Source organism: Euprymna scolopes, chromosome 32 (genome assembly GCF_053919585.1).
Source record: "Euprymna scolopes isolate OS-2025 chromosome 32, ASM5391958v1, whole genome shotgun sequence".
In the NCBI taxonomy this organism is placed as follows: Eukaryota; Metazoa; Mollusca; class Cephalopoda; order Sepiida; family Sepiolidae; genus Euprymna; species Euprymna scolopes.
Window position 1 is genome coordinate 68,736,807 of NC_136513.1, and position 16,852 is coordinate 68,753,658.

At 30.4% G+C, this 16,852-nt stretch overlaps 1 protein-coding gene across 2 annotated transcripts in view; it reads right to left on the minus strand.

Moving 5' to 3' along the window:
* The window catches only part of LOC145256410 (uncharacterized), an 86,205-nt gene extending 70,267 nt beyond the window's left edge, over positions 1-15,938 (minus strand). For both annotated transcript variants that reach the window (XM_080115277.1, XM_080115276.1), the window contains exon 1: positions 15,702-15,938. In XM_080115277.1, coding sequence (XP_079971403.1) covers positions 15,702-15,812 — 111 coding nt within the window. In that variant the 5' untranslated portion in view covers positions 15,813-15,938. The remainder of the gene's footprint in view (positions 1-15,701) is intronic.
* Positions 15,939-16,852: the final 914 nt, after the last annotated feature.

The window sequence follows — 16,852 nt, forward strand, 5'->3', positions numbered from 1 at the left end:
TGAAATTAGTTACAAAAAAATGGAATCAATTATATCAAAAAAAAACATCTGAAACTAAAAAACATACACGCACAAACTGTCTAGGCATTTTTGATGCATGCAGATCTGGTTATTAAATGTCTAACAGATGAATTTGAAAATAGTGAATAGTGCATAGAAAACCCACACACTCCACCAGGTAAGTGCACAAGGTCTTCTTAGATTAGTTGCTCTACCAAGGCTTTAGAGTCTAATTTACTCTAGTATTTTGCCCACAGATGGAGGAGAGGCTTGGAAAATATTAATATTTTTCCAACTGTATTAGGTTCGATTGTTTTGTTTTATAGCATATCAACCATTTTTGCTGAATCTGGTAATTTAGGAAAAGGTTTTATGCTTCGAGTGCTTTATAACTTCAAATATTTATTCATGGAATTTGGTTTGCTTGTTTTGTAGAGGAAATTTTTTTTTTTACTTTGCCGAAAGGAAAGAACATTAACATCAATGTTTGATGTATTTTAAGTTAGAAAGCCACGAATAAATGAAGTTTTCATGTATCACTTTTGTATGAGCATCAAAATTGGTTATTTAAATTACTAATAAAGATTTTGAAATATTTTATGGAGATGAACGAGTCAATAACAAACCTTTGAATGCATAATTTGTATAATTTTTGTAAACAGTTCATAGTAAAGATTTGTGTCATTCATCTATAATCTTATTGTCCTATTTTTTCCATATCTTTGCTGTAGTTTTGCCAATAATTAAAGTGATTTTAATAAATAAAAAAAAGATAAAGCATTAAACATTCAAAATATTTGCTGATTAATTTCCAAAGAAAATAATTTAAAATTAAACTAAAATGAAAGATATACAAAGGATAAGCAAGCGTTTAGAAAGGAGATAGGATGATGGACCGCTACCCCCCCCCCCCCGGTTAGTGACAGATGCCACATTTTTATTTCATTTATTGCTTTTAACTTTATGAATAAAATGAATAAAAATAAAATAAAACAAATAACAATGAACGTAAAACAATTTTTACCAAATCTTTTAAAGCTAAAAAGAATTCATTTTAAAAATTCAGATTTTTTTCAATGAAAATTCAACACATAACGTGTTAGTTTTTTTTCTGTATATTTTTTTTTAAATAAATTATAAAGGGACACATGTCAATTCACTTGCATATTTTTTTAAATTTTAAAAAGAAACTAAAAAAAGTCTCCTCTCAACATGACTTTTTATTATAAAATAGCCAATTTGAAACTGTAAACAGGCAGTTATGTTTTTGTTTTCATTTTTGGTTTTAATGATTCTTAATAAAGAGCAACTATAAAAGGAAGGTAATTCGCTTCTTATGAGTTAATGTTTGCAATGATTATTTTTGTGACACTGGACAAGTAAATATTTAGATTTATATGAATAAAATGCAAAAGTTTCTGTTTTTACAACAAACCATGTTTAATATTTAACGTTTTGGTTTCAAGCAATTAACTAGAATTTTCTGTAAAACTTTTATAGACATGTTTATTGTGAATCAAAATGTTTTGTTTGCCGTATATTCTTATATCAACAATGTTTGCCGTATATTCTTCAACAATAATCTAAAACTATTTTTTTCTGCATTTTATGTAGCTTGCAGGTTATAAAACAAACCATCAATGAATACACCGTTAAGGTTTTATTAACAAATTATGGGTTAAAGAAAAAAAATTTTTTTAAATATTTATATGATCCAACTTTCAATTTAAATAACATTTTAAAGATTTAAAATAACCTTGTAACATTTTCCACAGGTAATACCAAAAACATTAAAATAAATACTCCCAAGCAACACCAGGTCAGAATACCTAGTGTGTATATATATATATATATATATATATATATATATATATATATATATATATATATATAGCCACACTGATGAGCTGTGATACAGTGAAACAGTACTGTAAGTAGATGACTAATAATGCTCCTTATCTGGAGTTGAGCATATTGGGAAGTGATACACGATATACCATTAGCGATGCTCTATGTGTAAACAAATCGAGCTTAGGTATTCGAACGATGCCAAAACATCATTAATTCACTACCCGCACAGCAGTTGCCGATTAGCGTAATGGTTCAAAGCCTTAACTGTTGTACGGACAGTCGGGTTTCGATCCTGGCTTGAGGTAGTTGCCTGTCTAGCCACATTGATGAGCTGTGATACAGCGAAACAGTACTATATGTGAATGACTATATATATATATATATATGGCACAATCACGTTGACACATCGGTTCTTGCCAGATCATCGAAGTTAAGCAACGTTGAGCCTGGCCAGTACCAGAGGGTGACCAGTTTGAAAGGTTAGGCGCTGTATGTACCGCGCAGAGTCATAGAAATTTCTAGGTTGGTATCTGGGGGCGCGGAGTGCCTTAATTCACTGGAAGAGATGCACCCTGAGTTTTCATTAAGATATTAAGTAACTGATGGAAAGATTTGCGGCCTACTGTACTCTGTCCTGCGGCAGTCATCTACACCAACAAAGGTTAGCAATACAAAAAAGTGTGGTTGGTTCTACACAAAGCCTTCACCACTATAAACAAATCATCTGTGTGGATTTCTGAGCAACTTAGCTGTGGCGGACACTCATATATTGAAATCGACGGGAGTCCAATATAAAATATGCCACCATTCAATTCATTATTATTAAGTAATTAACAGATATCTGATCAAGTTTTCATTTGTTTAAATTTTTTAATTACAAATGCAGATCCTCATACTCAAAAAGGATGCATATAAAACAAAGCTAATGCATCAAGGATTGTTAGTAATATTCGATCGTCATTGATTGTGAAGCTTGTAACATAGAAGACAATTCATCAAAATATGCAAAATTAATTTTGCATGTATCTTAGAATAAAATACAAAAGCTCAAAAATCAATTAAGAAAATCGATATTCTAAATAGATAACATTCAATCGCATTCTCAACTGATCAAACTTTTTTGTATGACAGCAGCTGAATTCACACCTTAATCCATTCGACTAGTAATGCGTCACTTATGATCTAATCTTAATTCCATCAATATAGTTTCGAATGAGAAAACTTTCCAAATATTAAATTGTAGGATTATACCACTGAATTAGTTTTTACAAGTAGTTCCAAAGCAAGATTTTGTAACAAATACACAAAGAAATTTTATTAAATTCCTTTGCCAAAAATGAAAAGTCAAGAAATTGCTATTCATGAAATTTCACAATCAAAAAGGCAGATATGTGATAGCATAAAACTACAAATATGACTGAGGAATGACTGAGCAGTTGCTTTGACATTTAAGTTTAAAATATGCAATAATTATGAATAATTATTTTGTTGCATTGTTGATTCGATTTTAGAAAAAAAAAAGAGAAAAAAAAACTAGCTGTAAAAATTAAATTTTATTTTATTTCAGTTGATTACAGATTTTGTTACTTCCGTAAATATTGAGAATAATGTCACATTACAAGTTAGAAAGCATAATTGCTTAAAAAAATTATATTTTCTGAAATTGCGTTTGATAAGTAAAAAATCATGGCATGTTTATTTGAACAGAATTGTTTATCTTTGGGGAGGGGGAATGAAGTTATATTTTGATCATAAGTTGTACGTTTTTTGAAAAGAAAAAAAAACAAAAAGGCTTATTTTCATATAATCTTAAGAGTTAATTTAGTCTTACTACTACTACTAAAAAAAAAAAAAAAAAAAAAAAAACTTGTACTAGTCTTCATGCTGGAATTAATAGAAGTAAACATCCTTACACAATTTGTATTTTTACCCATACTAGCAGTTGGTGTTGAATGTTTATATCCTGATGTTCAAACTGTGGATTATAGTTTTTGTCTAGAATTTTTTTTGTTTTTTTTTAATATATAGAAATTTATATACATACAGGCCCGTGATAAAATTATTCAGTTGAATTCCCCAACAAGTTTTGAAGAAAAACTTGTTAACTTTATTCTTGTTGTGGGTTTCATGAATACATCAGCGATATTTTGTTCTGATGATATGTAATTCAAAACAATGAATTCCTTTCTCAACTCGTTTTTTATGAAATTGTATTTTATATCTATTTGATTATCGTGTTCTGTGCTAAGACTATACTGGTTTGATTATCACAATTAATTACTACAGGACTTTTAGTTAATTCTGGCTCTAAAATAGTCTTTAGGATATTTTTAAGGTAGAGTGCTTTCTGGATCGTGTGTGTGATCGCGATAAATTCTGCTTCACACGTAGAGAGATACAATATGTTGCTTTTTAGATTTCCGTGAAATAATAAGCCCATTATCTGATAGTCTGAAACAATATCCAAATATACTTTTTCGATCTTCGTCGTTTCCCCAATCTGAATCCGAAAATTTTTCTAATTTTAGGGGATTTTTTCATTTTCTAAATACTACCTTCTGTTTTTTAGTTCCTTTTAAATAACGAAGGACTTGTTTAGCTCTGTTTAAATCCTTCATTGTCAGTCTTGATAATTTTTGTGACAGTTTTGTTACTGTATAGCATATGCCGGGTCTGGTCACAGTCATTAGATATACAAGACTGCCTATGATTTCTCTGTATAATTTATCTTATTTAAGATTCTGTGTGTATATTTTTATTAACATTTTCGACCGGTGTAGAGCGTTCCTTGCACTCTCCCATTCCAAATTTTAATAGTATTTTGTCAATGTATCTCGATTGATTCATCGTAAAAAGTCCTTCACTTTGAGTAAATTCTATCCCTAAAAAACAGGATAATTTGCCAAGATCGGTCATTTTGAATCTTTTACTTAATTTGTTCTTAACATCAGTCAACATTATGTCACAATTTGATGTGATTAAAATATTGACCCATAAAACCAAAATCAGTAGTTTACTGTGTGTTGGGTATATAAACATGGGTCTGCAGCACATTGTCTAAATTGTTATTTAATCATATAATCATGGAATACTATATTCCAACACTGAGCACTCTGCTTTAGACCGTACAATGACTTGTTAAGTCACCACACACTATTTTTATTTTTCATTATAAATCCTTCTGGAGGGGTAATATAAATTTCACAGTCTATTGGGACATTTAAATAAGCATTTTTTACGTCCATTTGATGGATGTTTATGTCATATTGCGATGCGATTTGCAATAAAATTCTGATTGTCGTTAGGTTTGTGGTCGGTGAAAACGTAGAAAAATATTCTATACCGTAAATCTGAGAGTACCCTCTAGCTACAAATCTAGCTTTGTACTGTTCAACACCTGATGCTGTAGTCTTTTTTGTAAAAATAACATGTTTATCTTTTGGGAGAGGTACTATCGTATAGGTATTATTTTAGATCAAAGCATCTATTTCTTTTTTCATGGCTATTTTCCATTCATTACAATGTTCTGAATTAATTGCTTCGTTAAAGCTTTTTGGCATATTTTCCATGGAATAGCAATAGTCGATTTGATAATCTTTGACATTGTCAAACACAAAAAAATCAGGTCACCTATTTCTTTTGGGATATCTTTCAACTTTAACATCATCATGGATACTCTTGTCTCTGTCATTTTCATTGTCTTCATTTGTTTTAATAATTTGAGGAAATATAATTTTATTCTTTCCATATGACGGGGTTTCGTCTTTAAAATTAAATGTGTGTGAATTTTACACATCGGATTCTTTTTTTTTTTTTTTTTTTTTTTCTCTGGAAAAAATACTAAATTGGCTGGACTGTTTTTTATCATATCCAAGAAATATACCTCTATCAGTTTTAATATTTAATTTACTCTTTTTATCTATATATGCAAAGCAAGTTGGACCAAATATGCATTCGGCTTAAATTTTTTTTTACCACAGAATGGGGTTTTAGATAGTGTTTTGTTAAAGCACCTGTTGCGCATATAGGCAGTCGCCATAAGTGCGTACATCTAGAAGTTTTTGGGGAGTTTTGATTCAATGAATAGACATCTTGCCATTTCAAAAAGTGTTCGCCATGCTCCCGTTTTTGTGTGGCGATCTAGGAGCTGATTTTTCATGCTTGATATGATGGTTAATTAGTGAAAGTTCAAAGTCTTTATTAGTGAATTTCATACCGTTGTCAGAGCGAATACACTTTACTTCACCATAGAGAGCCATGTCAGCTAAATATTTTTTAGTTGCTAGCAGGGTTTGTTCTTTAAAAAGTAAACCATTATTAAACCTGAATGGTCATCTACGAAATCCAACACATATCTATGTTTTATAGAAATAGAAGATAGCAATAGAAAGACCCCACATACATATGTGAGAAGAATTGGGCAGATCAACCATCTATAGGTTATTTAATGTTGAATGAAGTTGTCAAATAGAATTCCTAAATAGGATAATTATTTTATGCTCTTAGAAAAATTAGAACAGACATTTTTTTAAGTCTGTCATTGTTATAAACTTTTCACAAAGTACTTGAATTTTTGGAGAATTTCAAAAAAAGTTTAACACTTAAATATTTTAATGAACAAATTTTTTAAAACAATATTTTAAACATCTCTTGGCATAGTATGACAAATTTTAATTTATATAAAAATTGTTAAAATATTTTTTTCAGATATTGAATTTTTTCCTCAAATTATAATGTCAGATGTATAGCCAGGTCTGCACAATGAAACAAACTTGCGACAATATTGATGAAGGCAACATTTCAATTGAAAGTATAAGGAGTTGCTTAAATATTTAAAATCAGACTTGCCAGGTCATAACTATTATACAGAAATTATGCACAGACTAAACAGAAATAAACCTACAGTGCTCAAATAGTTTGTTTTTTTCACTCACACCAAGTGGATTTTCCAACTGATAAGTTTTCATAATGTTCAACCAAGATTTTTGAAAAATTTTATTTGATTGTTAATCAAGGAACATGAGAAAGAGAAACCAAAGAGTTACAACTATCAAATGAAATTTCTAAATGAAAATCAAATATTCTGCAAAAAATATTGACAAAAGACAGCCATTTTCTCCCCAAAAGGTATATATCTGAGGAAATTGCTGAATGAAAACATTGAGAACAGTGGTATCAAAAGGCGTAAATAGAATATGGCAGATACCTCATTTTGTAGAAGTTATAGAGATAGTAATAAGAAAGCAAGCCCACTTCTCTCAAAATGGAGAGAACAGATACTGAAAGCTGTGAATGAAAATATAGATTCAAGTTCTATTTTGAATATTTACTGCAGGAGGCGCCAAAGTTTTCAAATGGAGAGCCCACATTGCTGATTTTTTTAGAGTTACGCAGGCCAAAATAAAAATAAAATCATCTCGACATCTTTTCATACCGTTTTGTTCCCTTGCTTTGCTTTTTAGTTAAACTGGTTATTCTAAACCTCATTCTTTTAATCATTTTTCTGAACAAAAAGAAAAACCACATTTTTCATGCATCTCCATTTAAAAAAAAATTTCTTTTTAATATTTTTGTTTTCCATAGAAAAAACTTTGGCAGGCTGAATCTTGCCTGCAGGCTGGAGACTCCTGATCTACTGCATGGAACATATACTTTTCTGAGATTCCATACATACTCCTGTAAAGACCTTCAACTACATAAGATGTTTGTAGACAAGCACGGTCAATCTGTGAGAGAATCTCTTCCAATTTTTCACAGTGGAAATCTTCATGAATTTTACTAGAGAATTATAATGCAAATGTATAAATTGATCCAGATAAATATTATGGAATCAGATTTATGGAACGGTTTGTGTCAAGAGAATTCCATGAAATCTGTAATAAGAAACTATGCACAAATAGCACAAGAGTAAGAAAGAGCTTATAGAAAGAATAGTGTGGAAGAATCTTGTCTAGCCACTGGTGCTAACCTTTCACAACAAGAATCTATAAACTTTTCAAACATCAGCTGAAGTTTTTATCAAATTCACTTCACTGAAACCCAAACTTTAAGCTGAAAGTAGATTTGATATCAAAGTTATTTTGCACAACATTATTTGAAAATAACTGAACCTTTTTGGAACATAATTATCAAATTAAATATATATCATAGCTGAAAATTTATAATATATAAAATATTCACAAATTTTAGGAACAGCTCATTTAATTGTTTTTTATATACTTGTTTCCGAGTTGAAGACAAAACAAACAAGGAAATTATTTGAATGTATCAAACAGAAATCTCGTTGAAAAATGCCCTTTCGGTTGATAGTAATAGATTGCTACTATACCCATAATGAAAAAGGACTTTCTCTTAAGATGCAAATTCAGTGAATCTTCTTCATATAAATAATTCCAACATGCAAGATAAAAATATATTTTAAGTCATATCCATAGAAATCTAGAAAGTAATAACACAACATAATTCAATGGCCATCACTTTAGAACATCTTGCACGAGTACGACCTATCAGAAAAAGTCATCACTGTAATAAGATCAATTTATGCAAACTCCAAATGTTGCATATAAGTGGAAGATGATTTCAGAGATTGGTTTGTGATGATCACTGAAATTCGTCAAGGATGTTTGTTTTCATCATGACTCTTTGCCATAGCCATTGATTGGGTATTAAAAAAGGCAACCATTGATAAAGGTGTAACATGGACCAAAGAGTATAAACTTCTTGATCTAGACTTTTCCAATGATATTGCTGCACTAGCAGTGAAAGCCATTTACCTATGATGCATTGTATCAACAAGGGCAAAATTCTATACTGATGCTAATGATATGTAAAATATGTTCTCTGTACACACTAGCCACTTATAAAGTCTTTATCAACCAAAAAGAAATAGCAATAGTAGACTACTTCACCTATGTAGGAAGCTCCATAAATAAGGCAATATGGCTTACAAGCTGCAATGAAAGATAAAAAAAGCCTTTAATCAGGTTTGTAAGATCTGGAAAATCAAAAAATTCATCTTCAGATCTAAATTATTTTATAAGAACATTTTTTCCACACTGCTAGATGGAAGTGAAACTTCCAAGTGCCTTAGGGAATAAATGAAGCGACTGAACTACCAATCAAGGAGTTAGAGACTGCATTAACCAACCAGATATCAATCGGCAAATAACATCTATGCTGGCTTGGACATGACCTAAGATTCATCACAGAAAGCTTATCAAGTGCTCCAGTGGACCCCTGATGGAAAAAGAGGAAGACCAAAAGTAAATTGGAAGCAAACAATCAAGAAATTTACTCGCAGCGGGAAGAAACTGGACGGATGCTGTACATCTGGCTTCAGACCAAATACAATGGTTTATTTTGACTGCCTCATGTGTTGCAGGGTCCAAAAAGGTAAAAAGGTAAATTCTACAAAAAATAATTTGTTACACAACCATAAGAATCTGAGATAGGACAAAAACATACAATAATTTCAGATTTATACACTATGGAGTAAGAAACAGTCATGAGCAAATGTAGATAATATACAATGTGCCTGTCACCTGTTTCAATATCTATAAATAGTAATTTCTTTATGTGTAATATGGAGGTAATTCAGTACGTATATATTCACACAAATACAAGCATCAGCAGCAGATTATAACGTAAACAAAACTTAGCTATAAATAGGTATCACAAACTAGCCTAGTTTAGAGTGAATATAGTGAAATTTGGTTCAATTTGATTTACAATATCAGTTTGTTTTTTTTGGAGGGGGGGGTATTTTTGTAAAATTTAGTTGTAAACAAACTTTTCTATTTATAAATTTACAATTCTCTCATGTATATTTTTAACAAATTTTTTCAAGTTAGGGTATTAATTTTAACAATGAATGATTTATTTTTAATGTAGCTGTTTTTCAAGTTTTGTGTGCATAATAGTGTATATCTGAATGCATATGAAGATAGTTCTATTTTAAAGAAAAATAGGTGATCATTAATATAACGGGCTTTCACAAAAAAATTTTTAAATCTTAAATTGCAAACTTTAGGGAATAAATTTTTAATCCATTATCAAATTGGGTTTTTACTTTCTCATTGATTTATTATGTTAAAAAAATCTAGTTTGATCTGTAATGCGCTAAAGATTCAATGTGTAAGCTATTGGAATGAATCTTAGTTGAAGTTTCGCAGGTTTTTAAGGTTATTTTACACAATGTTAATGCATATTTGATCTCATAATTGTTTTTATTATTAGTTTTTACAAAATGACATTTGTAAAGATTTTTCACTTATTTGAAGCCTGCAAAATTGGGAAAATTGTCTTCTCAACCAATAACACACAAAACATTTTCTAATTATCAAAGAATTATGGATGGTTATAATTCAGTAGATAATTGAGCTGCAAAACTGTGCCCACATTAAAGTTTTGAGATATAGCAAAAAAAAAATTTTTCATTTAAGATATCATCACCATTTAGTCTTAAGAATGTTTACTAAAAGTAAATTCTCAATTTAAATATCCATAATTTGATTTCTTTAACAAAACACCTAATTAACAGCAACTAATACTGTTTTTTTTTTGTTTTTTTTTCAAAATACCTTCAATTAGAAAAGCTGCAGGTACACTGACAAGCAATGAAATAGTATACCCTCATTTTTGACAGCACTGCACAATAGTGTGTGATTTATAATTTTTTTAATTTCAATTAACATTATATGTATAAGCATACATTAATGTTTGGTTGTACAGGTCATACTAATGTATAGTTTCAATTGAAAATTTTGAAAATATATGCTCATGCATAAGTAACTGAGCACATTTTCTCTATGACAGAAAACTACACTATGCATATATTCAATGATTAATGGTTGCCACTTAGCATAAAATATTACTGTTGGTAAAAAGAATTGAACAGTGTAAATGGTAGTGTGTAAACAAACGTGCATTACAATTTCTCTTTGTGATGAGAGTAACAGCGCAAGATGTCTGTTCACCAAGAGTTAGTTTTTGAATTTTAGCTTGAAACACTTGCTACAACTATCCACACTGAAGAACCATGATATTAAAAAAGAACTGTTGAGCCTGGTTAGTATTTCAATAGACGACCATCTGAGAATACCAGATTCGGTTTGATTAGTGGAAGTCGTCTTCTCTAACACCACTGACAAAAGTATAAACTCGATCTTCTTTCCACAACCTATGGACAAAATAGTAGGATAGACAGGACTCCTGAGTTTTGTTGGAACAATATTTCTCCGACTATTCCAGCATTGCTTTTGATGATCTTGAATTTTGAATTACTCTTCCTTGTTAATGGGGGATGCAGTTAGAGATTATGCAATTATCAGAAGGCATCAATGGAAACCAACAAGAAATAAAATTACATATTAGATTTAAAATCCGTTTTACAGGTTGGCATATGTTAGACGGCTTTTTAAAATATTATCTACATTTACCGACCCGTGATTTTCAAAGTTAGCTTTAGCTCACTCGGCAGTTGATGGAAATAACCGGAAAAGGTCAGTTGAGTGTTTTTCAATTTTTAATAAATGCGCTGTTTTTAGCTCATACGAATCTATGATGGCTACTTTTATTATAAATTGGAAGAAATAAAAAATTAATTATAATCGCACAGGTAATGGTTGAGATTTGTAATTTTATTTATTGTATTTCAATGTTTTTCCTTTCTTGTAGAAGCTTAACGTTTTGCGAACAGTTGCTTCCAAGTATATCCCCATCAGCAACTGAGCACATCCGAGAAACTTCATGAAAATCACAGGGTCGGTAAATGCAGAAGTACTAAAATTATTTCCAAACTAATCTATTTCTGGACAGATCTTTATCCTTCTAATCCATCCTTATTATTTCCTGTACTTTCCTTGGCTCTTACCCCATGAACTGACCTTGCTACCCCAACAATAATTTTTTATGTATATCCTATAATTTAAATTTACAAGAAAACAAAACACTTTTACAAACTTTTAATTAAATATTAATTACCGATTTCATATAATATTCGTTAAGTGTCATTAGCAGACGGGTTTATTCTTTTGTTTTATAAATCCAGATTATTTTTTCACAATCAGTTACTTACAGGCATTCGTTTTTAATGAATAGATACTTTGCTAAGTAACTATTATTGATTTTTCGAAACTTGCCGGTCAAAGCTATCGTTTCAACTGTTGTGTCCTTGAGTTAATATTTACTAAATATATCAAGGGAAAATTCCAAGAAATTTACCATTTGAGTTTCTACATGAAAAAAGCAAAATTAAAAAAAATAATTTTGGCATTTTGTCGGTCCAGTTGTGATTGATAAAAAATTGAATTAAAAAAAACTCGGTTAACATATAGAATAGTTAACACACAAAAAAAAAAAAAAATACCAACAGAATTTATTGTAGTCTACCCAACTAGCAAAGTTTATAACACTTTATATTACTGAGTGCTTAGAAGACAGAATTAAGAAAAAAAAAAGTGAAATAAAAATGCGTTTGCGTTTACTATAAATATTTAGAATTTATCGAGTATAAATTACGCGTGGTTATTTATTTTTTAGGAGTGAGAGAACATTTTATCGAGTGTTAACTTGTTTGTACTGTTACCAAAATTATTTAGTTCTTTCCTACTGCAAGAACTGTGACAGTGACACCAGTGTCGGAAAGTGGGACTGAAAAGTCAACGCCCCCGAGGAACATTGACATGCAAAAAGTACCTGGGCAGCCCTGTCGGCATTTCCCGGTAAGGACACCTCAGGCGATTAGCAATAAACTAACCCCTTCTCAGAGAGAGAGAGAGAGAGAGAGAGAAGGCAAAGCCTGGGAGCGTGGACCTCCTAGAACTGCAATAACTGCATAGAACCAGCATTATACTACAATCAACAGGGCCTCAGGTAATCACAGGAATCGTCTAATCTCTTAATTTTGGGGACTGAGGATAAAAATCCCTAGCCGGAAAAACTGAAAATTGCATTGACATCTTTTGAAAAAAAAAAAATTAAATTTTATTTGAGATTTATTTTGATAAACGATTTATTTTTTTGTAGATTTCAAATTATTTTTATTTTCAGTCAGAACGCATTTCTTAACAAAGCGGAAGTGTTTGCGATGTCCGCATTTTACTTTAGGTATTAACATATCGCTCAAATATTGAAAATTAAAAATATTGGTAGAAACACACCCAATAAAGGTTTTTTTTCTTCTAATTTTTGAGCGACTATTGAGATTCCTCAGATTACTGTCTAATATCAGCCAGTTTCTTTTTCTAACTTAAGACTCGGCACTACTAGTGTTTACTGTTTCATGTAAATAAATGCTTAAAATTAAGTTAAAACACACAAAAAAAAAACAAGTAGGTAGAAAAGTAACTTATCTTACCTCTGGTAAGACTTATGTTTTTTGGGGCCACTTTTTTTTCGTTTTGTTGTCTATATTGAAAAAAGACCAATAAGGGCCGTAAACAACCCTAAATATTGGTTCTTAGTACGCGGTACAAATTTTTGTTGTTTTTTTGTAAGGTGAATTTGGGACGTTCTAAACGTACACAATCGAAAACTTGTCTTAAACCCACTTACTGAAATTAAAATGATACATTAGTATTATTTTATTGTAATAACTTATGTTCAAGAGTTACACAATAACTTTTTAAAAAGCAGTTTTTTACTTTTGTCGATTTAAAATAATTTTTTTTTTAACAATAATTGTATTCGTGAAGGAAGAATAGGTAGACCATGAATTTGAGACCATTTTTCGATTGTGAACGTTTCCAGCGTCCCAAAATTCACCTAAAAATAAAATTTCTTGGTACCGTATCATTAAAAGACAACACGGTTGTAAACGAAGTAACCGATATAGACTGCCAATTTATGTACCTTCCTGTGACTGAAAAAGTCACACTCCTTATTACTTTACTCACAACCAATATTTACGGTAACTTCACAGGCTTATACCTTAACTTAGTGTAAATATGTCACACAAATAGATATCTCAAAATAGTTAACTTTTTTTTTAACTATTTCCTTTACAATAAATTATGTCGTTAAAATAAATAGCCATGTTTACCATAAAAGCTTAATCAAACTTATGAATTATAGAAAATTGGTTCACAATTGTATTGAATATGACGAATACATTGCGCTGTCATAATTTTAATATGTTAATAAATCGATGTTTTTGTGTTAGTGATAGTATAAAAATTATGTGAAGAAAGATAATTTTACCGTACATTTGTTCAGTGTGCAGGAAGAAAAACAAAGATGAAAACTATGTTGCGTTTAATGAATGCAGGGAGTTAGATTGGTTTTTAAATATACGCTTATAGGGAGAGACATGGTCACAAATTGTGGTCAGTTGTAAGGGAGACGCGGGTTCATGACTTTTTTTACTGACATACTTATTAGATTACAAATCATCAAGTGATGTTTAATAGAAATGGATTTTTTTTTAATTAAAAAATGAAAGCAAACTTTAAACGTTAAAAAAAAATAAAAACATTGTGAGTTTTTTTTTTAATAAATATTTTGCACTTTAAAGAAAAACAAATTTCAAATCCGACTTTTTTTTTTCATTTAAGATCTATATTTAATTCGGAAAGTAGCGGATAATGCATATTTTAGGAATTCAATAATCTTAGACGATGCATTTATAAGTGTTTGAGAAAAGAGGAAAGTACAAATTATAGACATTTCCAGTCTTTTAAGTTATCAGTTTTAAAAAGGCACAAAAAAACTGGAAATAAAAGCATGTCTGGATAATAAAATAGTCGGAATCTCCGGATTATATTGTAGTAGTGCCAATATGACTGAATGGAGACACCATTTTAAGATGCAGCAAGAAATATTAATTAGATATGCATTTGCTTTTTAAGTAGATTCAAACAAGTTCGACTTGCAAAAATGGAGAGAAACGTGTTTGAAGAAAATTGGGTTTATTTCGAGAGAAAAAAAAAATGGGGAGATTCTTTATTAAAAATTTATTTAGTAAAAAAAAAAAAAAAAAATTCGAACGTGCACTCACGTGACATATTTCGCTAGTTTCATATTACGTTTCTTTTAAGTTAATCTAAAATTCTTTAGATTGTTAAATAAATGAAAGTGTTTATTCAATTAAAACGAAAATAAATTTAAAACTTTGTTTTGCATGTGGTTCCCGTGTCTAGAAATTATTTTTATGAAATTAACATCGAGAACAAACGATACAAAGAAAACATTTTAAATAGTTCTTTTTATGAATGGTGTAATTTTACGAATATATTTTTAATTAAAATATATATATTTTAATATATTACTAATGCATTCGTGTTTTGTTTAAGATGAGTGTTTTTGAGTAAACAGGGCGAGACGCTCTTTCCATGCTGCATTTCTTTTTTTCGAATGTTAGGCTAGCCGCCATCTTAGATTCGTTTCGCTCAACACAATTCTTTCTCCCTCATGTTATAACTGGAAACTTATGTAGATGCATTTAGCGGAGTATCTAACATTGTCCACACGAACAAGTTATCCTCTATTTTTTGGCAAATTAAAGGAGAACAATTATTTAATCTTCGCAACCAAATACTTCTAACAAATAAAATAACTATTTCTCCTAGGATCAGAAGACATGGCGAGAAAAAGTAGAAAGGCAAAAATAGTTTTACAAGTGTTTTGGTAGATATTCGAAAGATTCTAAATGTACATAATTAAAATCTGTATTCATAAATTGTTAGAGATGGCCATCCGTTTATCTTTCAAAGAAAATGCCTGTGTTTTCAACGTGACGGGACGATTTGAAAGAAGCCGAGCGTCAAAACGAAGAGGGCTTCTGAGTCTTTCCTAGTCAGCGATGAAGGGAAGAAATGTTGTTAAAATCCTCTTTGCCAGCATTATTTGCTTACCTTCCGTTTTTCCAAATTGCGGACCTTCTTCTCAACTAGGCTGAGAGCTTGTTTGAGAGGATCTTGGACCTCGTTAGAGGTCTCATTCTTTGGTTTAGTAGAGGAAGGCATTTTTCAACAGCAACAACTTTCATAAAGGGACGTCGATCTTCTCTCGTTCGACTTCACGTGTTCTCGTTTGTTGGCCTGAATGCGGATGTGAGTGCGAGACTTTCACCGACGCTACTCACACGTGTGTGTGCGCGTAAACACTAACATCTATGTGGATGATTGCATACACACACAAACACACACACACACACGTATATGTGAGTGTGTGCTCACACAATAACATCTATGTGGATGATTGCACACACACGTATATGTGAGTGTGTTAAGATTAAGTGGCTGAAATGTTTTTGCCATCCGCTGTCTACTTTCTTGCTGTTTTCATTTCGTTGATATTATTTTTTTAAACTCATAAATATACTGAAAATAGAATTTTTAATTTTTTTCTGTTCATTTGAAATGTTCATACATGTAAATAAAAAAAATGTGAAAAGCTCCAAACTATATTTTTCATCTGAAATATTTTTTAGTGACAGCTACAAAAATATGAACATTTTTTAATTAGGAGCAAAAAAAAAAAAAATATTTAAAATTATTCATATAGAGTTTTTATTATACTTCCCCCTTCCTCGCCGATTATTTATTTATTCATTTATTTATTTATTTATTTATTTTTGGTCGCTTACAACAAAGACAAATGAAAGACACTGCTTCAAGGAAACTAAGTTAGTGCAATAGTTTCCAGGTAAAATGGAAAAACAAAACATATTACTTGTCCTTCGTCAAGAATTTAGTATTAAGCACAAGTTAAGAAGAGTTACTAATAAAGAAAACTCTACTGATCGCATTATTGGTAGTAGAATGCGAAATATTCGACTTTTAAATTTCCTTTAAGCTCAAGTAATTATTGACGGTCTGAATTATTAGGGGAATTAATCAGTTTGCTTTTTTAAAGTAAACATAAGTGTTCATTTATTTTTACGTTATAGGCGGTACTACTAATAATATTGTGAATATATATATATATTTTTTTAAGTTGGCCTTTTTTCATTCTCTAGGGGCAATTGATTGATAATAATTGGGATTTTTTACGGTGAAGCAAG